Below are 24,963 nucleotides of genomic sequence, written 5' to 3' on the forward strand. Positions count from 1 at the left end.
GGACTCGACTTGATCAATAGGGACTCGACTCGGACTCGACGTGGATCAATAGTGACTCGACTCGGACTTGACTCGGATGAGTAGTGGACTCGACTCGGACTTGAACACTGAGGACTCGAACCTGGACTCGGACTCGAGGCATAGTGACTTGACTACAACACTGATTGTTATGTACTCATAAATAGACATTTATCCGTAATGAAAATGATTGTGCTCAAGAGCCCAATTAAATAGTAGAATTAAGAGAAGGTATATTCATTTCAAATAAACAAGACTGAAAAGTGGGTGAGTATTAGAAAGATAAAAAGAAAAAAAAGCAAATAGAATAAAAATGGAATAAAGTGTTAAGTGCAAACAAACATTGAGGAGGTGTCCGCTGAACACATTATGAATGAATGAAGTGACCGTTCAGCATACTGATGGCTGCTTCCATTATATTTTAACCAAGGACCAAACGAAACAGAGTGGTATCTCACCCCTACCTTCAGTATTCCTAGAGAAATTCCAAGCAGAGTTTCTTGGTGACTGGAATGATGGCGGTCCTCTTGAAACATGTGGGGACAACAGACAAGAGCAGGGAGAGGTTAAAGATGTGCATGAAGACTTCTGCCAGTTCTAATACACAAGCCTTGAGAACACGGCCTGGGATGTCAGATCCTGGAGCTTTGTGTGTGTTTACCCTCCTAAAGAATTTACACACATGGGTCATTCCACGTCAATTCAACCAGGGCCCACGCACTTAGGTCTCAGAAAATTCTGAAAAAATTACCAGGTGTACCTATGTTACCCAGGAGACACACTGTAAAATTACTCTTATGTAAGATCAATACTTTCCAAGATACAGCCAGTTTTATAGGGGGAGGGGGTGTCGATTTTGTTCGTGCTCTTTTTTTTGTCAAAGTTCACAAGCCCACAGCGCAAGAACTAAACCATGTAGGAGGCTCAAATTTAGCATGCTGGTACATAAATAGGTCACGTTTGGTCTGGATAATCCTGCATGGTCATAGCTGTCCCTCAAAGTTGATACAAATTTTTTTGGAGTCTTTGGCTGGGCTCTGTTTAAGCCTTCAGAAGACATATTTGTACTCAACATAGGCTCTTGATTTATTTTACTTACTGAGATAACTAGAAACACTCTCACAAAAAACAATGAACAGAAAATAAATTCCTTCAGGGTCTGAACAGCAGACCTTACAAGTCTAAAAAATCATTTTGGTTCTCATTTTCAGAGCACCTAAACACCTTGTGGGAATATACAAAGATTTTTTAAATATTTTTAAAACCACAGGTTACTCTATACAACCACAGGTGGCAGTGTGGTGACTCTATACAAAACTTATTGATGTCAATGGGGCATTTTGCCCATGTTCAGGGTGGAAAATAAAAAAGAAAGATTTGCATAAGACAAGTCAAATTGGTGTTTTCAAAAAGAAGGGATCATGGAGAATAAAGAGAAACATATTTAAAACATCTTTGTATATTCCCACAAGGTGTTTGGGTGCTCTGAAAATGATAACCAAAATGATTTTTCAGACTTGTGAAGTCTGCTGTTCAGACCCTGAAGGGATTTGTTTTCTGTTCATTGCTTTTTGTGAGAGTGTTTCTAGTAATAGTAAATCTCAGTAAGGAAAATAAATCAAGAGCCTATGTTGAGTACAAATATGTCTTCTGAAGGCTTAAACAGAGCCCAGCCAAAGACTCCAATAAAATTTGTATCAACTTTGAGGGACAGCTATGACCATGCAGGATTATCCAGACCAAACGTGACGATTTTGCTACATACTATTCCTATTTATGTACCAGCATGCTAAATTTGAGCCTCCTACATGGTTTAGTTCTTGCGCTGTGGGCTTGTGAACTTTGACAAAAAAAAGAGGCCGAACAAAATCGACACCCCCCTCCCCCTGTAAAACTGGCTGTATCTTGGAAAGTATTGATCTTACATAAGACTAATTTTACAGTGTGTCTCCTGGGTAACATAGGTACACCTGGTAATTTTTTCAGAATTTTTTGAGACCTAAGTGCGTGGGCCCTGGTTGAACTGACGTGGAATGACCCAAAACAATTCCTTACTTTAACCACACAAGTATGTGTGTCGTTTATTGAAACGATAGGAAAGCTCTACAACTGCACGTAGAACCAAGCTAATCTAGTTAATAGTGAATTAAGCATATAGTATTCACATTTAAAGCATTCAATAGCCTAAAGAAAGTTCGATCAGTCGACTGTGTTCTCATAAAAGGAACAGTAGACTAGACTTACAGAATATTCCAAATAGGCTAGTTTCCTTTCACAGTGACGGAAATGTCACTTCTGCTGCAACCTAGGAGTTTAAACCATGTTAAATTCTAAAGCATCTAGCCAAAGTCCTTTTAGGCAAGTCCCTCCACTCGGCGGCCATATTGCAACGCTTTTTGGGCACTCATCGGGCATCCTGTTCGGCAGACACCAATCTTGCTCCAGCAGCGAGTTCACAACACATGATTGGCATGATGTCTTCACAACACACCATATGATTGTCTCAATGTATTCACATGTGCGCGGAAGGGGTGGGATATGCGTAGACCACGGCCATATTGGCGTTACAAACTAGCCCCATGCATTTCAATGGAGGATTCTGTGTCTCCTCATTAGAAAGTCTCTGATCTAGCTAGTGACGGGATGTTTTATGTGAAAAAAGAAAGCAAACTCTGTGTAACCTACCTGATTCAGTATTTATATACTGAACTCATATAACTCACTGAACAATACAATTCATTGTTGTGCCTTTTGGAAGTAATCATTACAGCAGGTGCAAATTTGTTGTTGATATTGTTGGCTGCTATTTATGTTGTTTCACCAGCAATGGCCATAACCAGAAGGTACACATGCATATGGTGGACCTAATGAGCTCCATCATCTGTGAGGGGGACTCTGTTTCACAGGAATTGCTGGACACGGTGTTGGTTAACCTGGTGCCTGCGCACAAGGTGAGAAACACAGCATTCAGCAGCATGTCACACAATAGTGTTCAGGGAAAACATTTTATTACATACCCCCAATATCATTTTCCACACAGAATCTGAACAAGCAAGCCTATGATCTGGCCAAGGCTTTGCTGAAGAGGACTGCTCAGGCAATAGAGCCCTACATCACCAATGTGAGTTGTTAATTCTGTCCAGGTAGCAGTCTTTTCCCTGTCACAACTTATTAGTGTCAATTAGATAAATGATAAATAGAGTAATAACAGGGTTCCTGCGGATCCTTAAAAAGTCTTAAATACAATTTTCGTTTTTTAAGGCCTAAAAAAGTCCTAAATTGTCTGGGATGTCTTGAATTTTCGAAAGGGATGTATTAAATTTGCGTATGGGACTGCCAGCAAGAGAGCAAGCGAAATGTCTCCATCCGGTTTCGTGTATTTAAAATGCAATTGCATAAGTGACTATAAAGATACGGGAGGAAGTGTAATGGTTGCAGAGTGAAGATGTTTTTCACGAGTGTGGAAAGGTGTGAAAACGGTAATAATACAGTTTGTACAAATATGCCTGACGTTTTCGTGGTGTAGCCGAGGCCTGAGAGATACGCAGGTAGCCTACGTGAGCGGTAGAATTTCTTTTACTGTCTATGGGTGGAATGAGCGGGAGAAAGAGTTGGTAAGCCAGTTAGCTATAGGTTGGCCATACGTTCGAATTTAGGCCGGATTTTAAAAGCCCTGTCCGACGTCCGGCTCAGCCTCAAGCCAGACACTCATTTGTCCTCCTTTTTGGAGTTGCGCTCGGCATCTAGAATTTTTGCTCGGACGCAGCATCGTTTCACAAACTATGGACGCGAAGACTGCTGGTCAAATTATGCGCAGTGCTTCTCGTCTGATAATTTGCTGCGCAATTTATGAAGGAACCACGGACTGACAGAAAAAGAAAACAAACGTTTTCGCAATCAGGAGGAAATACTGTACATGTTAAGTTGATCTGTTTGCATCTTTCCAGCATGTGTTGCTGGCCTAGCCTATAGGGAAGAAAAGTTATAATACCTGTAATATCTGTCAGCAGCTTCGCAAAAGTTGTGAAATATAACCACATATTTTTGGAATGTTGGCGACTGGCTACATAAAAAAACGTGCTTTCATAATACATGCGTGCTTGAGATTAAACCAGCAGTTTTTAGCAGGATCATGCGAGGAGGACCTGTCTCTTAATTATTTAAAACAAGTGAATGGTTTTATAATGTTTTAGTCAAGCTTTGGTTGGTTTAGATACATGCAAAATGTAAAGTAGTGGATTAACTTTGCTGTGCTGCATATGGGACAATAGATGCACATAGTAAATTATATAAAGTAGGCCTATTAAAATATTTAAATAGCTTAGTCTAACTTTGAAAGAAATATTGAAGGGAATCCAGTCCAGTGCACATGTCTTTGGCAAGTAGCCTAGGCTACTACAGACACAGGTGAAGAACAGTCAGCCTCAGACAGTAAGCACAACCAAATATGTACAGCCAGCTTCAAAAGCAAGCAGCCCAGACCCTAAAATTGTGCATTTATAGCTGTGAAGGTAATTTACACACAATTATTTTTCTTTCGCCAAAATATATTTGGTAACTTCTGTAGACATCCAAAATGGGTTGGGGGTTAAAATTAGTAGAAAAATTGCATAAAACAGTTTTAAGTTGTCGTATATATCTTTTTGCCGTGGTATAGTCTTAATTTTTGCCTTTAGATGTCTTGAAAAGGTCTTAAAAGTCTTTAAATTTGCACTTGGAAAATGTGCAGATACCCTGTAATAAGTATGGGAGTACAGTGAGCATTGGGGCCATGCACCGATACTGTCTTGAGGGAAAGGAAAAAGTTTTTTCACTATTATTTCACACAATATTTTTTCACTATTATTAAGGTGGTTTCACATTTCATCCAGGTATTTTATTGTCATTCATTTTTTGCATGATTGGGCCTTTAGCTTTTTGGCTATCTATTGTATTGTCACAGCTGCTGTTTCAGCTATGATATGGAAATTCATAGCTTTTGGGATATTAAAACCAATTTTTGGTCTTCATGGTGTTTTTCTCCCCACAGTTTTTTAATCAGGTCCTGATGCTGGGAAAGACATCAGTGAGTGATCTGTCGGAGCATGTCTTTGACCTGATCCTGGAGCTGTACAACATTGACAGCCACCTCCTTCTGTCCGTCCTGCCTCAGTTGGAGTTCAAACTTAAGGTGATCTTTCACTCAACCACAGCATAGTTATATTATTTCAGGCAGAAAACTCTCAGAATAAGTCTGAGATTTGTATTGATATGGGTACAGCTGTGGTGGTGTGCTTGGTCTTGGTGGACTAGATCAGCTTAAGATGCTGCTGCTGCATGAAGAATACAACAAAGTTAATGGACATTAAAATAAACAAAGCAAGCAGGTCAGAGATGCAAACAGCGCAATTTTCGGCACCTCTCGCTTTTTTCACGTCAGTTTGGGGGACTTGTGTGAATAGTGCAGATCCGAGGAGGTTTTTTCTTTTTTTTTGGGGGGGGGGGGGGGGGGGGGGGGGAGTTGTCTTTGGGATGAGCATCCCTTTCAGGTCTGACAACCTATACTACAGGAATATTTAATTTGACAAGGTTTGATTTGACCACAATGATAGGCAATTGATACTGATAGTTATGGTATGGTAAGTAAAGAACTGCTTCTCAAGAAGGTGGTTAAAACAAGAATCTCCTACAATAGATAATCTATTATATAAATGTATGGGAAAATTGTAGCCTGGTGTAGGCAGAACTCAAATCTGCTATAATTTGAGTCTAGTACTGCAAGATTGGAATGTGATTATGGGGTGTGTTTCAGCTGAAAAAAGAGGGAAAATGTCTCTGCACACAATTGGATAGACCTAACCAATAAGAGCAACAAAATAGCTTACTGTGAATCCTGTAGAGAGAACATCCAAAACCTCCTTCTTCTCAACAAATGCCTTAATGCTGTTTTCTGTTCGTGTTTGTAAAGCTATTGTGCTGTCAAGTTTCTCTCTTAGAATCTAGAAAGAGAAATTCTCTAGGATTTGGTCTAAATGGACTAGGTATGTTAGACTAGTGGAAGTATTAGTGGAACCAATAGAATTAAAATGTCAAATATAAAGAATAAATTATGGCATGAGTCCTTTAGTCTATTATACATAATGATGTAACCAAGTAATCATGCACTCATGCATTCATTGGTGACTATTGTTATAGCCTACTTTGGACAAGTTGATTGGTTGTTGGATGCCTAACGTGTATGTGTGTGTGTATATCTTGTGTATGTATATACATACATGTATATACATACATACATACATACATACATATATATATATATATATATATATATATATATATATATATATATATACACACACATATGAATCTGTTTTTTTCTTTTAGAGTAATGATAATGATGAACGTCTTCAAGTTGTGAAGCTTTTGGCAAAGATGTTTGGGGCAAAAGACTCTGAGCTAGCCACACAAAACAAACCCCTTTGGCAGTGCTACCTTGGAAGGTATGGTTACCATGAGAAATCCTTCTCTGCTTATCTAGGAATGTGTTTTGTGAGTCCTATTTGTGGAATGTACAATGTAAGTTTGCCCATGTCATTGGTGGATTGTGACCGTGGCCTTCTCCTTGATTTTGCAGGTTTAATGACATTCATGTTCCCATTCGCTTAGAGTGTGTGAAGTTTGCCAGTCACTGCCTTATGAACCACCCTGACCTCGCAAAGGATCTCACAGGTATGTCTATATTGGACAAAGCATCTGTTCATACATAGAAGTATGAAACCATACCCTTAGCCTTGGCTTCATAGAGCATCTCTACATGTTGCTACATCTGAATCCTAGAGTACCTGAAGGTGAGATCCCATGACCCCGAGGAGGCTATACGGCATGATGTCATTGTATCCATCGTAACTGCTGCCAAAAAGGATCTGGCTTTGGTCAATGACCATCTCTTGAACTTTGTGAGGGAGAGAACCCTGGATAAAAGGGTATGTATTAAATTGCTAACTTGTGGATATCTGAGGCCTATACGGCAATCTTGAGTTAGTGTGACATTGCATTAGCATTGGTTGAATGACGGAGGCTAACTTGATTGTTTGTGTATATGTGGAGCATAAACACTGTTTTATTGAGTAATTTATTAACAGCACTACCGTACGTTCCTGACTATTAACCAATGTTTTATACATTGATTTTGCAAAATGTATTCAGCTATGAGGTTAATTCACGGGGTCAGGCTATACACGAGAATGTATTTCTTCTCTTTATTCTTCTTTATGATGAAAGCTCCATCTGATTCTGATTCATTTGGACTATTGGGCACTGGGGTCAATACTCGGGTGTGTTGTGTTTTTTTTTTATTTGCATTTAAAACACTGTTTTGTGTTGTATACACAGGAAATGACTGTATATGTTTCTCTTTCAACTGTAATTCCATAAATTTTCTGACTATACTGACAGTAACTAAGTTAGAAATCCACAAAACTCAGGGTAGAACTCAGGGTAAATCAATTTGATGATCAGGGTTAGGCTGGGAGTTTGTTAAAAATACTTTCTGAAATACCCCCCAGATTAATGATTTATGCTCATCTGCTCCTCTGTTTACCATACACAGAAATTGGCAGGCCTTTAGTGTTTCTGACATTCAAACATTCAAATGAAATGGGATTAAAAGCAAGTAGATATTTTCTCTAGGGATCGACCGATATATCGTTTTTTACATGTATCGCATCGGCCGATAAGCGGCTGCCTTCGTCGATAGTTTTCCCCCCGCATTATTTACATACAGGCGTCCACAGGCAGCTCTGTGTTGCTGGAGATGCTGCAATTCACGTGCAGACTGCCCCTCCCCCACGAGCAGAGAGCTGAAAGCCTGCTCTTCAAGACAACAGTAAACTTTAAACGTTCAAAGCATCTTTTAACTGTTTGACTTAGCTGAAATATTGCCATACACTTTGAAGGTGGAATGATACGTAGCCTACTTTATTTAATGCTTAATGCCTCGTTTATAAAACTGCTTGCCATTGTATTTAGGTAGAGGAGCAAATAGCTAAGTTGTAGGCTAGGCTATCCATATGCATGCGGTAGCTAGCAGTTACAAACACTGATCATATGATTAAGTAATGCCAACGTTGTTCCATGGTATTTGTGGGAGTTTTATTAGGCGACCACCTGGCTGAGTGTTGGGCGTGTGTGGTGTGTGTGTGTGTGTCTCCCTCCCTGAATGCCCCTCTTCTATAAAACTGCTTGCCATTGTATTTGGGGAGCTGTAAATAGCATGGGGCAAGGGAGCTGCAAATAGCAATAGCCGTATGCATGGGGTAGCGGTAGCTGTTGCGAACACTGGTCAATCATATGATTAAGTAATGCCGACGTTGTTCCGAGATATTTGTGGGAGTTTTATTCAGCGACCACCTGGCTGAGTTTTGGACGCGTGTGGTGTGTGCGTCTCCCTCCCCCTCTCCCTTCGAGCGGGCGGAGTTGCTATCGCAGTGATATCAGAGCTTTAATAATGAGACGTGTTATATGTAGTTGAATATTAATTCGTGTTAACGTTTATCATGTACCAGACATACCGTGTATGCCTTACTTGCTTAGAGCCGTTTGCTAACGTTATCATTATCAATCAAGTTCAATGGTGGTTTGTCAGCTACAGTACCAAACAGAAGTTTGTTTGTGCGTCTGGTCTGTCTCACTCAGTGGGACACACGCATCACAGGAGTGCTGCGCTACCTGGCTACCTGAAGGAGAGATTTTAAAACTGAGAGATATGTTTTTATACCTTTTGACGTTGATGCTGTTAAGAACAGAAACATTTGACACCACGTTATTTTCCTCTGCTGATTTATGTTCTGTGGTTGACACATCTGGCAGCTTTTTTTAGAAAAATATAGACATAGAAAAATTTAAACCATGCAATCTTAAATTACAAATCAAGCACTTTATTTCAATAGCTAATTTTCAGGCTTATTGTTTTCTTAAATTATTTAAATGTGTTGACAAAGGACATTTTGTGATGACCTGAATTATGTCTTATAATATGTCAGCAAGCAATGCATCGTCAAGGCTGTGTTGTAAGATGTTGATGAAAGCATTTTGCACAGTTAACCATATTCAGTGCACCCATCCATAAGTTTAATGTTCCTTTTTTAAATTGAGACTTACAACATTTGTTATCATCATTTGTGTGATTATGTGTCATTTGTATGATGTAAATTGAGGGAGCAAAAAAAAAACAGTATCGGCTCCAAATATCGGCTCGAAAATTGGCGGCCTGTATCGGTCATCGGCTTAGGCTGATGGGAAAAAATCGGTATCGGCACTAAAAAATCCATATCGGTCGATCCCTAATTTTCTCCATTAGCCTACCAGTGCAACTGTGATGCACCTTGGCTCTTAATTTTAAAATGTGTTACATTTGTGACGAGTAGAAGTTTATCGTGTGTTCACACCTATGAGAGAATGCAGGGTCTAAGGGTCCATTCTCTGAAGGACACCAAATTAAATGTGACTGCAACTTGGCCATAATAACTGTTTGTTTAATTTCTTCCAGTGGAGGGTTCGTAAAGAGGCAATGATGGGTCTGGCTCAGATCTACAAGAAGTACTCCCTGCAGGGTGAAGGAGGAAAGGAAGCTGCCAAGCAGATCTCCTGGATCAAGGACAAGCTGCTTCACATATACTACCAGAATAGCATAGATGACCGGTGAGTTATCATAATGCAATCAATTGAAATTATTTGTTTTTGTATATTTTAATTGTACAATACTAAATAGCAAAATTAATAGTTAATAATGTTGATAAAGATGTTTGTGTCAAACCGACTGCGACTGCAGTCTACAAACCGACATTCAATTATTTTGTTTTCATTATTATGAAGACTTTCACCAGCACTTCACATCTTTTTTTGTGTAGAAAACAGTGGAAACATGTCATTAGCAGAGTGCACTGCAATGGAACTGAACAGATTGAACAATATTATACCATTTTCCTCTGAAGTTGCAATCTATCCCATCAATACCTGTCCTCCAAGTATTGTATTGAGACAGTGCTTAGGATTCTCCTGAAACCTCTCCTCCATTCACAGGCTGCTTGTTGAGCGCATCTTTGCTCAGTACATGGTCCCTCACAACCTAGAGACGACTGAGAGGATGAAGTGTCTCTATTACTTGTATGCTACATTGGACCAGAATGCAGTCAAGTAAGTTCATAGACACATATACACACAAACATGCCATTCTTCTGATTACAAGGTGGAGAGAAACAATGTGATGTAACATATTTGGGGGGGTTTCATTTGTCAAGAGCTCTGAATGAGATGTGGAAATGTCAAAACATGCTAAGACACCATGTGAAGGATCTCCTGGATCTTGTGAAGCAGCCAAAAGTAAGTACTATAATTAAAAATGTTGAAACATTAGTTGATACACTAATTTCAGAAAATTAGAACCATATGATATGTTTTGTTTACAAAATTCAGGGGTTTTTTTCTGTTGTATTTTCCCTTAAATTACCAAGGTTTCAATTTTTACTATCTTTCAATTCCATCCATGTTTTCTGCCATGTGGAAATCATTGGGCCCTAGAAAATAATGAATTACGTTTAAGTTATGATGGGTTTTCTTTGTGTTTCAGTCGGAGTCCTACAACAAAGCAGTGTTCTCGAAGGTTATGGTTATCACCAGTATGTATTCAATTCTTTTCACTACTCAGTTGCTCTGGATTTCTTATCTGAAGTCTGGCTGCATTGTAGATTTGCTTTCTTTATTCTCTCTTCAACAGGGAATCTACCAGATCCAGGAAAAGCCCAGGACTTTGTGAAGAAATTGGCCCAGGTTCTGGAGGAGGATGAGAAGATCAGGAAGCAGCTGGAGACCCTGGTCAGCCCAGCCTGCTCCTGCAAACAGGCAGAGGGTTGCGTGGTATGAAAACCAATTTAACTCCTCAGGATTACTATTTTCTGTCCTATCATCTTTTCCTTTCCACTTTTTCTGGGATGGCGGGTGTTAATGACATAATGTCACATTGATAGGATTGTTGTTACTTGGCGTGAGGAGTTGTGGGCTGTGCAGTTAATCAAATTAACAGATGAATTGTCAATTATGACTTCCAATGATTACGAAAACACCATAATCAAAATGACTGGCAAAGTTCAAATACCAAAGTACCAAAGTGTGACGTACTGTCTCCATGACGGCAGTTTCACTGGATCTCAACAGATTATCAATGGCAGATAGAATTGCATGTAGACATGTAGTATCATTTCTACCTCGCCAATTGTTACTAAATGTAGGCTATAGCCGTTTGAACACGTTTTACCTGCTAGGAAGCAATACAGATTAGTGGCACCTGCTGTTATGGACATTTATTACGTTTCGCGCAAGCGCAGAAACAACGCTCAAGTCGGTAGTCGTTTCGGTGTGTTCCGACACACTTTTTGGACCGTCCCGAGGGCCGACTGATCAGTCTGACAGCCTTTTCTGACACGGTCGGCCTTCGGGTAGGTGTGTCAGGGCCTTTACAGACCACTGACTGGACTACCTTTCTGCCTTGCTATACTTTTGCTGTGTAATATGAAATCTGAAGTCTGTAAAAAGTGAGGGAATTGTGTAATCAGTCGTAGCTTAGAATTCATATGTAGCTTCCCCATCTAACAGAAGGAGTTAGTTAGTTTCCCCCCAAAGCCCAAATGTCAGTTTGATGTTTTACTGTGTTTTTACATCTAACTTCACACTACATTGTATGGTTATGTTCTCTCTTCCCACAGAGAGACATCACTAAGAAACTAGGAAGCCCAAAACAGCCAAGCAATCCTTTCCTAGAGATGGTGAAATTCCTATTGGAAAGGATTGCCCCCGTTCATATTGACACAGAATCCATCAGGTAGCGTTTCCTAAGCTTCAGTCCGTCACTGTAGGTTTTTCTGCTATGCTGGGTTTGTAATCCCACTTTCTGTGTTGCAGTGCCCTTATCAAACAGGTGAATAAATCCATAGAAGGCACAGCAGATGATGAGGATGAGGGAGTGCCAACTGAACAGGCCATCCGTGCAGGCCTGGAGCTTTTGAAGGTACAACAACCATCTGTTTAAAAACATTTTTGATAGATCACTCTAACCCTCTTTTTCTCCTGATACCAGTACTCTACAGAGTTCTACTGACTACTACTCCAGACTTTGGAGTTAGAAGGTCCACCCACACCCACACCCACCCACCCACCTACCCACCTGATACTAGTTATTAGCATAGTACTAGACTATTACTGCACCAGGCGTGTGACATGAATGTTCTCAGGATTTGTTTAGACTTAAACAATGCTGAATATTCCCTATTATTTGTCAATGATCCCTAAACCCTACATAGACGGACAGATCAGACTCCGTTAAACAGTGTAGCAGCTAGCTGAGATTCGTAGTCTAGGAACCAAGCCTATTCAAGTACATGTTGCAGTGAGAGGCTTGGCAAAGTTCCAATGTGCCATTTAGTGGACAAACAACAACACAACAGCAACAAACAAGCATATTTGCTTTTCTTTTAATTCATTTTAACATAGTTATCGGCTGCTTTAACTCATTTCCTCATAAAGACGACTTTTGACGACACCCCCTGTACCCATAATGACGAGTTTTGACACCTCCGGCATTACCATAAAGACGTGATTTGACAACCATTAGAACAGGTTCCGGTTTTTCAAATGTAACAGAGGCTGTGATAGGTGGAGCCGACCACAACCCATATTAGTCCAACCAATAGGATTAAATAATACATTTTCGCTGGGTTTTAGCGAAGTGGTGACGTTTGAAGCCACCGGAAAAAAGTATTAAACAAACACCATACACACGTTAGTAATAGTAAGGTGGCGGCACGATTTAGAAGCTGTGAAGAGCGGAATTTCTTCTTAAATAGCTGTGAGTCTGAATCATACTTTTATGGATTTTACTCTAACTCTGACTTTTGTGCAGTTGAAAGTGATGTGGAAAATAGTGACCGTGACGAAAAGGGTGAAGCTACCGAACAACGTAGGTTAACGTTACAGGCAATGCATCTTCATGGAGCCGTGTAGTATCTGGCCAAACTATCGGTATTCATTTCTGAGACTGTAGCAGAATAAGTGTGTGTAGATTATATATGGGTGGAGTGAATGTAGTATTTCTGCTCTATCCTTAGGTCCTGTCCTTCACTCACCCTGTGTCCTTCCACTCGGCGGAAACATTTGAGTCCTTGCTGGGCTGCTTGAAGATGGACGATGAAAAGGTAGCGGAGGCTGCTCTGCAGATCTTCAAGAACACCGGTGGCAAGCTGGAGGAAAGCTTCCCACATATCAAATCGTGAGTCTGCACTCCCAGCAGCAAGTCTGTCCACAATTAATACAGAGGGGTGAAGCACAGGCCGGTTGAGTAATATCTGTGAAAGAGGCTTTAAATTTATCCTCTGTCATCTAGGGTCCTGCTGCCTGTACTGCAGCATAAAGCCAAGAAAGGCCCTCCTCGCCAGGCCAAGTACGCCATCCACTGCATCCACGCTATGTTTTCCAACAGAGACACACATTTTGCACAGATCTTTGAGGTGGGTTTTCATCAACAAAGGTATAGAAGTTGAATATGAATAGAAATCTTTGAACATTTGGGTTATAATGTGCTGGCACAATTCGATTTAGGGCAAATGTCAGGTTAACAAAAAAAAACTAGAAAATGTAATTTCGACGAAATTACCAGTGCATGAAAGTATAAACATAATGTATATTAACATAAAATGCCAAACAAACTTTTATTTGAAAACAGTTGGCAGGAGTCATAGTTGAGTCGTTTTAAATAGTTAAATTATTTAATAGTGAATTATTGTAGTGAGGACATTTATTTTGAAACAGTTGTGGGCAGAGGAAATAGTGGTCTTAAGAGAGCCAGATTGTATGCTTAAAGCCTGAGACAGACTATATAGTTTAAAAGTTGAATGTAGATAGTGTAATGGATGTTGATAGACAGAAAGTTGAATGGATGTTGATAGGCAGATTGTTTAATGGATGTTGATGGATAGTTTAATGGGTGGATGAGTGAATAGAAAGTTGGATGGAATGTGCCTTGTAGAATGGAGAGACACAGAGAGAGTTGGCCTAGTTAAGCAGAAAGCAGTTGATACAGGTGCAATCAGTTTAACTGGCCCTTTGATGGGTCCTAGTAGTGAGCAGCTGGAAGTTGATACAGGTGCTAATCAAGTTAATTAATCCATTGTGATGTCATAGTGCTAATGCAAAGTCTATGGGGAAAAATAAGCTTGATTTTTATTAATATCTCAAAAAGTATAAAGTTTACAAAAGTGCTGAAGTCGTTTCTTCTTCTTCTTCTTCTTCTTCTTCTTCTTCTTCTTCTTCTTCAATCATTTTAAAATGTGTACACATCTGATTTATCTACACATTAGTTAACGTTAATGGAAAAAATTGTGTTCACCTGACATTTGCTCTTTAAGACGATGGTGTATGATATGTGATTTAAAATACGGCCCCCTGTTGCCTGTGTTCATTCAGTGTTATGTACGTTCGCATTGCGGTATGAAATGGGGGTGGGTCGATCCTAAAAATCTTAACTGGCACTATGACCTGTTTTTGGGGAGCCTTTGATTTAGACAAAACATTGATTCTGGCAATGTCTTATAGCTGGTAAATAACTCACTATCGTCAGAAGTCTGATTTCTGGTGAGGTGGTGTGTTGGATAGGGAGTATGGGCTTGGCCCCATCCATTATGATGTACTCACCAAGTTAGGATGCAGGTATATCATTAAATTGATTATTAATGAAAATGCAAACAGCCAATTTTGTGAATGAGGTGTTTCTTACAAACTGTGTTAAACAATGTCTGCTTGTGTCATTTGCTCGGAGACTGAGACTAATGAGACACATTTTGACAGCCTAGTGGTTGTCCTATTGAATAGGAACAATATCAGTTGAGGATTCAAATTACCTTTGCAAGAATTACCAGGACACACATTTTGCACCAGTTTTGCTTTATTTCTGGAGACATTTCATGTGCCTTGCATACAAATTGATGTGTGTAGATGTAATTCAGTGGATGTCAGCTGTTGAATTTAAGTTAGAAAACCAGGGCTTACAGTGTTCAGGCACTGTGCCTGAATTCAGGCATGGGCTGGGCTGATGAAGATTTGAAAATAGTCAATATGCCTGTAGGACTATGACATCTTCAAAAATGTTTGAGAACTTTGAGGCTCAGAAATGTTCTTTGCTTTAAGCCTTGGAAGACTAAAAGTGGGTTTGATGGCCTTTGAATGAGCACATAGAAACTGCTGTTGACCGTTTTCTACTGGCATGTGTTCTTGTTGCAGCCTCTACACAAAAGTGTGGACACAGAAAACTTTGAACAGCTCATTACACCTCTTACCACGCTGGGCCACCTGGCTATGTTGGCGCCAGAGCAGTTTGCTGGGCCACTCAAGTCCTTGGTAGCTAATTTCATTGTCAAGGACCTGCTAATGAATGACCGGGTAAGTCATGGAGCCTACTTTTGTCAGAAAATACCTGGTTTTGTCACAAATATGCAGTTTTGTGGCTATCCATTGCTGTCCATTACTTTCAAAGAGCAGGGTTCCCATGGGTCATGGAATTTCTGGAATATCTTGGAAATTTGATATAGTCTATTCCAGACATGGAGATTCAGGGAATTGCATCATTTGTGGGACAAAGTGGTGGAATATCAGGGAATTTTGTTAAAGCGGTTTAAAATGTACTTGCCAAAATACGCAAATATATGTCGACGCAGAACTGATATATATCTGGTAATTAGCATTACTGCTTGCATGAGTGGTTGTGGTTAGTCCAACTTTGCTTATCCAATGCCCTTTTATTCATCTCCCACTCTAAAAAAGATTCTTGAAAGCTATGCAGCTACTCTGAAATCTTTGGTTGGCATATTGTACAATTCATTCTATAGTAGCTTATGGAAATTCAGGTTTTGCGTCAGGGAATTTTACATCTGACTTACAGTGGGAACCCTGAAAGAGGCCTATTGACTTTCAATAGTTTGATTAAATTTATGTTGTGTTAAATGTGTTAAACAGATTCCTGGCAAGAAAACAACCAAACTATGGGTGCCAGATGATGAGGTTTCTCCTGAAACACTGGCTAAGGTAGGACCTACAAACATCCTTCTCACAGCTTGCTCAGAATTGAATGAACAGCCATTCAGCATAAAAAGTAATCTCTCTCTTCCCTTGCCTCTTGGTCTCCCTTCCCTCTTTCTCTCTCTGTCCAAATGTCTGTGGATAATGTTTTAGTAAGGTCCTACCTTCTGAATGTTTTAGAATTTCTTGCTAGCATAAATAAACAAAATAAAAAATAAAAACTTCTCTTACATACAATGTTATTCACCTTAGCTGCTGAAATGGCCTTAAATTAAACAAACAAATAAAATCTCTCTCTCCAGATCCAGGGCATTAAACTGATGGTGCGCTGGCTGCTGGGGGTAAAGAACAATCAGAGCAAGTCTGGCACCTCCACTTTGAGAATGCTCACAGCCATCCTCAACAGCGATGGTGACCTCACTGAACAGGGCAAGATGGGGTGAATGTCAAATCAGTCTTTGGATACATGTTCTTTGTGCTCATCAGTCTGTGTTAAATACTGAAACCATTTTGCTGAATAAACTGTGTGTGTGTCTGCACATTGCCCTTCTACAGGAAGCCTGACATGTCTCGCATGCGACTAGCTGCAGGTTGTGCACTACTGCGCCTGGCCCAGGAGCCATGCTACCATGAGATCATCACCCTGGAGCAGTACCAGCTCTGCGCGCTCGTCATAAATGTAATGCTCCTTACTCACCCTTCCCCATAGGGCTGCACAATTAATCGAATTTTAATCACGATCACGATTTTGGCTTCCCACGATCAAATTTGCGTGATCGAACGATATTTCAAATGCGTGCTCTACCCATAGAACCAACCTGGCAACCCATAGAACGCTCCGCTACAAAACAAATCAAGCGCTCCTTAAACCTGTCTGACCATGTGCCTGCATGCAGCCTACCAATGACAGCTGTTCCCTGCACTGCTCAGCCTGATGCACTGTGGACTAGTGACATTATGTTAACTATTAGTAGGCTAGTTAGACTATACAATAAACGACGATCAAAAATCAAATGTGTGGCACAGCAGAAGGCCAAGAGCTTGTCCCTCGAAGCGGATCATCCATTGTTCGAAAATATTTCGGATTTCAGGCAAGTTAAGTTAACCAAAAATATAAGCAAAGCAGGGCTCTCAACTCATACCGTGAAACACATCACATGACGTAAACCACACATGCCTTTTTTATCACGTTAACTTTTAGTCCTTGTTTGCTTCCTCTGATAGCCTATACTGTAGAGTTGAGCTAACGACGGGATCTGTGAATTTTATTCATGTATTTTATAAGCTACATGTGCAACCTACAATGCATATGCGTTTCAAGACACAGCCTACTCAAAACGAGTGAACAATAATGAAAATGTAGCCTAGTCAGTGTTACATATCAACGAATGACTAAACCAGGGGTGTCCAAACTGCGGCCAGCCATGCACTTTAATCCGGCCCGCCGAGCATTTATTAGTTTATCATAGGCCGCTCGCTATTTTTTTCCAGCGATAGACGACGTTGTGGTTAACTTTAGGCTACTGCAAACTGCTTTACACTTTTCTTAGAGAACGTTTACAATGTCAATGTCAAAACAGCTTGTCACATCGAGATACATAGAACCTCCATTGCAGCAGATCTAACTACGTTATGCTAGTCCATTTAATTGGGGACGCATTTGAGCGTGGGAGAGCGGGCGATGGCAACAGTAGTTCCCATTACTGACCATTTATAAACTGAGAGGGCACAGCCATAGGCACAGCACTAGCCATAGGCTATATTTGAGTGGAGCTGGCAAAGAGTCTTAAAGTGACAGTGCACCATTTATAAATTAATTAAACTGCATCAAATTAACAGTATTTCTTAAGAAATTAATTTTCTACAACAAAATTATTTTGTCATTTAAATAATACAAAATATTATTATTATTATTATTATTATTTGTGTGTGGCCCGCTGGCCAATTTTTAAAACCCAATGTGGCCCTTCAGTCAAAAGGTTTGGACACCCCTGGACTAACGATTACAGTAAACTCATGAACACGAAACAGAGCTTAAGTGGCTAATGGGGAGCGTTGGGAGGATTCCCGGTGGGCGTTTTCCCAAATATTAACAAAGTAGCACGCACAAAACATTTGTTTGGAAGTTTGGAAGTCACAGTCAAATCTATATTTGCAGTAATTTAGGGGAGTAAATGTGAGGGGAAGAATTTGGGTGAGCCAGATTAGCAAGTCCAATATGTTTAGGGAAAAAAATATTTTTGTCACTAAAATTAATTAATAATCGTGATAAATAATCGTGATCTCAATATTGATCAAAATAATCGTGATTATCATTTTGGTCATAATCGTGCAGCCCTACTTCCCCATCTCATGAGCATGGATGCAGGTGGTTAATAGTCGCTGATGTTGGCTCACATGCAAGCCTATGGCTTTCTGGAAAGCTCAGCTCCTGAGTTGGTGTTTTGTCTAGGTGTTTTGTCTTTCACATTTGTTTTTGTGCTGATTTGCTTCTGTGCTTTCCTTGGTAGGATGAATGCTACCAGGTTCGCCAAGCATTTGCTCAGAAGCTTCATAAAGGCCTGTGTCGACTGCGGCTTCCTCTTGAGTACCTGGCAGTGTTTGCCCTGTGTGCCAAAGACCCAGTGAAGGAGCGGCGGGCTCATGCACGCCAGTGCTTGGTGAAAAACATCAATCTGCGGAGGGAGTACCTAAAGCAGCATGCTGCAGTCAGTGGTGAGACATATTTACTTGTGCACAGATATTCTAGAACTAATATAGTGAGGTAAGACAGGCCTGTTTGTTCATTATTGAGTCAGCTGATACAGGACTTTTAAGTTTCATTTTCGCCATTTGCTCCTTATTTAGATAAGATCATAGAGGTATTATATAGACCTGGAGAGAGTGAAAGTACTGCTTCAATTTACAGACCTCTGAAGTTCGCCTACAAAAAGACCCCAAAGCTGCCATCATTGCCCATATAAGGAGATCCGGGTGCTAATAGAAGCTAACTACCATTGCAAGTTAGCTCCAGAGTAGAAAAAATCAAACTTCACCATCTTAATGTACCCAAGTTCACAGAGCCTCTCGAAGGCAGACGACAAAAGTATGTGGGGCAAAACCTCTGTATTTCAGACTTCTTCATCCTTGCAACCCAATGTTATTTTCCCATAGGAAAAATGGCAAGAATCTGGAACTGGATATGTATTATATGGCAAGCTTCAGAGGTCTATTTCAATGGCCAATGCTAGGCTAGCTACTTCAGCCCAAAATATCCTCAATACTGCGTCTGTGGCAGCCACATGTGGCAGCCACATTTCAGCCACATTTTCACAAACAACTCAGGTACCACCTGACACGTGGCCACGAATTATGTCATCCATGTGGATTGAATGATCCTCCCAGATTGGAAACTGCCAATCCACATAGACAAAATACTCGTGTCCACCTGAAATATGGCAGCTAATTGGCTTGTTTGTGAAAATTGGGTTGGAATTGAGCACGCCGGACGCCATTTTTGAAGATGATGGCGGCTAACCATGATGGTAACTGGCTGAAGCTAACTCGTTAAATCCTGACCACTTGGATGATACCGTGAAGCTAGAAAGGTAATAAGTGGACAGTTAACCTTATGCAGTATTTGGATATTAATGCTTGCGAAATTAGCCTACAGAGAATGCATGTGAAATAGATAGAGCATGTGAAAGAAGATGTGAGAGAGCTAACATTAATTCTTACTCCCTGGTTTCAGTCTTGTTTCTTGCCTTTCAACAAAGAGGAGGTGGAGGTTCATGTTTTTACTGTTTCCACAGAGAAGCTCATCTCTCTCCTGCCGGAGTATGTAGTACCATATGCCATCCACCTGCTGGTGCATGACCCAGACTATGTGAAAGTGCAGGACATCGAGCAGCTCAAAGATATTAAAGAGTGAGTGTCTGCTGTTGGTTGCCAGCCTGAAAGTTCACATCACACATCTGCTACAGCTGTGAAAATAAATTCTTGTTTCCTTCTCTCTGTTTCTGCCTCTTTCACACTCTTTTCTCTCCTTCTCACTTGTCTGCTCTTTCACAGGGCTTTATGGTTTGTCTTGGAAATTCTCATGGCAAAAAATGAGAACAACAGCCATGCATTCATTAGGAAAATGGTGGAGAATATCAAACAGACAAAAGATGGCCAGGCGCCAGACGATGCCAAGATTAATGAGGTGTGCAAGGATTAAAGTTCTCCGTCGTAGGACGGATTTCCGTCAATTTGATTTTAGAAATGTCATATTTGAGATCGATGCAGATCCGATGAGAAAAAAATTGGAGGGGGGGGGGGGGCTATCACCTTTGCTTTTCCTTTTTTAAGGCAACTACAAATATTAGGTCCGATGAATTAATGTGTGTGATGGTAAAGACCTAATAGTGTTCTTGAGAACTTTCTGTGTCTCAATCAGTGACCGCTCAAGAAGATAGCCTACGTCAGCCATGAGTTTCGCTTTGTTTATGTTGTAGCTACACACTTGTCTCGGGCGTTTGCTTAAAAAAAAAAGAACACGTATGGAGGACTATAACGGTCTAAAAGTTGGTTATGGTGACACATTAGAGAAAGCTGATGAGGTTGGCCAATCCGTTTAACTTTTTTGGATATGATATTGTGAGCTCTGTGCGAATTCGGAGAAGAAGCGTAGGCTGTGTTCTTTCCGTGCATCAATGTAGACAATTTCTTACTATCGCGAACTCTTGTCAGGGGAGGTCATTCATTTTGGGGGTCACCTATGACTTGAACAGATAGCCTGCTATGCCACCCGATGTAGGCTACTATTATTGTTACAGTTTTTAATCAATGCAACTAACATTATGTGTAAAGCGACGCAATATAAACCGTAGCCTATGCAATTTATTATCCCGTCTGTTATGACATGTACAACAATGTTTTTCACAATTTGCGACGGAAGGTTTTGACTGAGCGTGTTAGCATAAAAAAAATAATAATATCACTGTAATCATCGCGAACTGTTGAGTAAGGGGGTCAGTCTGTTTGTGACGCACAGACAGCCTTGTAGCCTATTTTGCTTAGGCCTCACTTTTAACGACAGTAGGTTGTGAGTGTATGTTGACAAAAAATAACCATACAATTAAAATAGTCAACTTAAAACTTTGCTATAAAATATTATTTATTTATAGCACAAAACCATAACCAGTAGGCCTACCAGAACCTCGCATATTAGCGTCATGATTTGTGTGCGTCTATTTGGCAAGGCCACTAGCTGTCATGGATGCGTTGTTGCTTAAGGAAGGCAAGGCAGGTGTCAAAAGTTAAAAAATAAATGGAGATGGGCAGCTGTTGGAAACGGGGGAGAACTAACAAGCCATGGTGTAAAGAAATTAAAGTGCCAGGGGTTTGCTTTTGCGCGGTTCGCTGCAAGACAATTGTTTATGGATAGAATAGGAAAACGTTTTAGCACGCCACCAATCAGAAGACCGCCATAAGGTTAACGTTCGTGCACTTCAGGACATCTTCCCTACCTGGTGCAACTAGCCACCACGACAGAGGTAGGCTACGTTTATCTATGGCTGACCGTTTTTACGTTTAGAAAGTAGGCTACGCATGTTCTTTCATAGCGCAACACGACCTGTCCCTCACCATATCGCAACCTCTTGTCAACCTTATACAATCTGTTGCTGAAGACAAAAGCACCGTCTCCAGATTGTCGTTATCAAATGCACAGACCTCCTGCATGAGCACACACAGACTGAGAGACTGCTCATTGGAAAACTGAGTTGTCTGTAAAACTCAAAATTACCATGTTTTCATTAAATGCGGATGAGGCAACAAATGGAAATATGAACAATATCTAGAATGTTCTGATTCGTTACTTTGATGAGGAAATGGGAAGTCTTGCAAACTTGATTTTATAGATTTTACTTGGTGTTGAATTGCATATTAACAAGAAAAAAATCTCCCCTTTAAACACTTTTGGCCTGAAGTAATTAAATAAGTGTGTTAAAGCCTTTCTACAATATTGCTGCAGAAGAAAAGAACAGCAATGGCTAATCAGCAATGGTCAGGGATGGTACTAAAATATATTTTTGTTCATCAGGAAAACTCAATCTCAATCAAGAACACTCAATTCGCCTTATTCACATGGCGGCCATTGGCGGCTAAAACGAGGCTACAGGGTACACAAACCATAGGATTGTTATGTTCTATGCATTCACCTGTAGGTGGCATTAATTATATAGTAAGTGTACCCTGTAGCCTCGTTTTGGTTTAAACAATGGCCGCCGTGTGAATAAGGCGAATACTCCCTTTACTTTGCTGTTTGCATCTTTTTGTACATTAAAAACCAATAGGTCGCGACCGCAAAAGGGGTGCTATCTCTATAGGTAGATATGAACAACGTATCACTTATGGCCTGAAAAAAGTTCAGTCAAACGATTTTTTTTCACTTTAATCCCTGGGTGTGGCACTCTCAGACCTCAGCATGAATAAAGAGTCCAAATGCATGTTACGTTACGATGCAAATAAACAATTATGTTTAAAAACCCATAATGATAATAGGAATTTAACCATTCCTCCCCAGAAACTCTATACCGTATGTGATGTGGCCATGAACATTGTCATTTCCAAAAGTACCACGTACAGCCTGGAGTCACCTAAAGATCCTGTCCTCCCAGCACGCTACTTCACACAGCCTGACAAGGTAGCAACTTGAAGACTCAGAATCAACTTGAAGACTCTTAGATTATTCTAATACATTCTAATCCTGGAAGATGTCAACATTTTCTTTCTGTGCTTTGTTTTGTTTTGCAGAACTTTAGCAACACAAAGAATTATCTCCCGCCTGAAATGAAGTCATTTTTCACCCCTGGAAAGGTATGTTCCTAAGGTTGTTATGTTTTTGTTTTGTATGTTGAAAACTAACAAATGATTCATAATATTCTTTGACTCTGTTACTCATCTTCACAGCCCAAAGCTGCAAATGTCCTTGGAGCTGTCAACAAACCCCTCTCAGCCACTGGGAAGCTCCAGACCAAACTCTCTCGTATGGAGACCAACAGCAATGCCAGCAGTAACTCTAACCCCAGCTCCCCAGGGCGAGGGAAAGGAAGGTAAGTCACAGACATGCTATGTTCATCTGTTCAAACATGGTATATCAGTTGAGTTCCCTTTATGATGGAAGATATCTGTCCGTCTCCTCAGTAAAATATGCAAGCTCTTTAAAGTACACATATCCTTCTGGAGAGGTGGTTGGATGAAGGTGCCTTAACCCTTTAGGCGCCCGGGTTTAAAAAAAAAGGGTCCCCTTCAGGGAACCTAAAGGGGTCTACCAGCGCTCTCCCCATGATTCCGGCCCAAAACATGACTCAGCCACCTCCTTGCTGACATCTCAGCCTTTTTGGGACAAGGTGTTCATTCACCAACCATCCATTAGTCCATCCATCTGGACCATCTAGGGTTGCACAGCACTCATCCCGTAAACAAAACTGTTTAAAAATTAGGGCCCGTCCCATTTCTCCCCCCTTAAAACTTCCACTTGGTTTTGATTTCCCTCAACATTAAAGTCCCCTCGACAAGGGAAGTGGGGGTTAAGATCTTTCCCAATGAATTGGGACACCACTATATGCAAATTAGCGTACGGACGTGCTCACCTACGTCACACGCAGCGCCGACGTGTCTACCTGTAGTAGCCTGCTACTATTTTCATTCAGGAACATGCCGGTTCCAGCGGTCATTGTTGTGTGGGCTGTGCTGGTTTATCTACGTCTGGTTAATCAGCAAAGATATTCGTGTTCATGTTATTTGATGAGCAGACTCTCTCAAAGCACTCAGCAGATATCATGAACATAGTCAGATAGCTTCGTGAGATATTTTCTAACATTAGTGTTCAAAACTCAACAGTCCATTGAATGTGTATCGAACTAACATCAGGGTTCCTACGCAGTATGGAAAACCTAGAAAAGTATGGAATTTGACTTTAGTAATTTTCAGGTCTGGATAAGTATGGAAAAAAGAAACAAGGGTATGGAGAAATATTTGTGTTTCCAGACTATTGCATCTATAGTACTAATCACTTCACTCAGGTCATAACGAACCATTCCTATTGAGTAGGAACTAAGTATTGTGTAGCTTAACTGTCAGTCCTCATCAAGATACAATTGAATGGGGGTCCTCAGAAAAAAATCTCTCCCACAAGGGGACTCTGGTACTAAAACCAAATGCACGTGCCCTATACCATTGTGCACTGGTATGTTTGCGTAGCTTTGCTATTTTCGGCTAAAAAACTGGTAGACTTTTTTGATTTTGTAAAAGTTACCAAGACATGGATACTGCATTATCTGATAAACTGTTATTGCAAACAAATAATACTGTTTACGGTGAGGCCTCTGCCAGCAGTGTGCTAGTCTCCAACATGTAGGCTATGCTGTATCTACAAAGAACTAAAAATGTGAGTGCACCTTCCAACACAGCTCTTCCCCAACGAAAAGTATCCAACAATGCAGTGTTTTCTGAGGGCTAACAAGTTAATAATAAACATTATTATACAGCTCTTCAAATGCTAATAGAACGCTCCGTTGACAATGTCTAGAATATGGTCAGAAAAATCTACCGAGAAGTTTGAAAATTTGAGTATGGAAAAAGTATGAAATTTTGAAATGGAAAATGTGTAGGAACCCTGTAACATATTCCAACATATTTCGAAATTTGAATATGCTTATTTGCGAAAATATATGAAAAATTTGGCCGGCTTGCTGAGCTTGCACGGTATCCTGGGTAATTTCATCTCCGACTTCGTTTTAAACCTGCATCGGTCCTGGGTATATTTTGAGGGTTGATTTTATGGGGAAAATAGCACTTCCCCATGCTCCCTAAAGTAATGGG

General features: G+C 40.4%; 1 protein-coding gene across 3 annotated transcripts in view; it reads left to right on the forward strand.

Moving 5' to 3' along the window:
* pds5b (PDS5 cohesin associated factor B) overlaps window positions 1–24,963 on the forward strand; it is a 49,018-nt gene that overhangs the window by 5,714 nt on the left and 18,341 nt on the right. For all 3 annotated transcript variants that reach the window (XM_076281831.1, XM_076281832.1, XM_076281833.1), the window contains exons 6-30: window positions 2,843–2,969; window positions 3,059–3,139; window positions 5,048–5,188; window positions 6,382–6,497; window positions 6,632–6,726; window positions 6,835–6,980; window positions 9,545–9,696; window positions 10,078–10,191; window positions 10,296–10,377; window positions 10,625–10,673; window positions 10,772–10,911; window positions 11,757–11,872; window positions 11,953–12,058; window positions 13,155–13,315; window positions 13,430–13,553; window positions 15,322–15,480; window positions 16,054–16,122; window positions 16,419–16,555; window positions 16,672–16,795; window positions 18,627–18,831; window positions 19,908–20,022; window positions 20,167–20,299; window positions 22,664–22,783; window positions 22,894–22,956; window positions 23,050–23,192. In XM_076281831.1, the coding sequence (XP_076137946.1) occupies window positions 2,843–2,969; window positions 3,059–3,139; window positions 5,048–5,188; window positions 6,382–6,497; window positions 6,632–6,726; window positions 6,835–6,980; window positions 9,545–9,696; window positions 10,078–10,191; window positions 10,296–10,377; window positions 10,625–10,673; window positions 10,772–10,911; window positions 11,757–11,872; window positions 11,953–12,058; window positions 13,155–13,315; window positions 13,430–13,553; window positions 15,322–15,480; window positions 16,054–16,122; window positions 16,419–16,555; window positions 16,672–16,795; window positions 18,627–18,831; window positions 19,908–20,022; window positions 20,167–20,299; window positions 22,664–22,783; window positions 22,894–22,956; window positions 23,050–23,192 (3,018 nt within the window). The remainder of the gene's footprint in view (window positions 1–2,842; window positions 2,970–3,058; window positions 3,140–5,047; window positions 5,189–6,381; window positions 6,498–6,631; window positions 6,727–6,834; window positions 6,981–9,544; window positions 9,697–10,077; window positions 10,192–10,295; window positions 10,378–10,624; window positions 10,674–10,771; window positions 10,912–11,756; window positions 11,873–11,952; window positions 12,059–13,154; window positions 13,316–13,429; window positions 13,554–15,321; window positions 15,481–16,053; window positions 16,123–16,418; window positions 16,556–16,671; window positions 16,796–18,626; window positions 18,832–19,907; window positions 20,023–20,166; window positions 20,300–22,663; window positions 22,784–22,893; window positions 22,957–23,049; window positions 23,193–24,963) is intronic.

Source organism: Alosa pseudoharengus, unplaced genomic scaffold (assembly GCF_046254945.1).
Source record: "Alosa pseudoharengus isolate Yale_2024_CS ecotype anadromous, Long Island Sound unplaced genomic scaffold, YU_APseudo_1.1 YU_APseudo_1.1_scf_13, whole genome shotgun sequence".
Classification (NCBI taxonomy): domain Eukaryota; kingdom Metazoa; phylum Chordata; class Actinopteri; order Clupeiformes; family Clupeidae; genus Alosa; species Alosa pseudoharengus.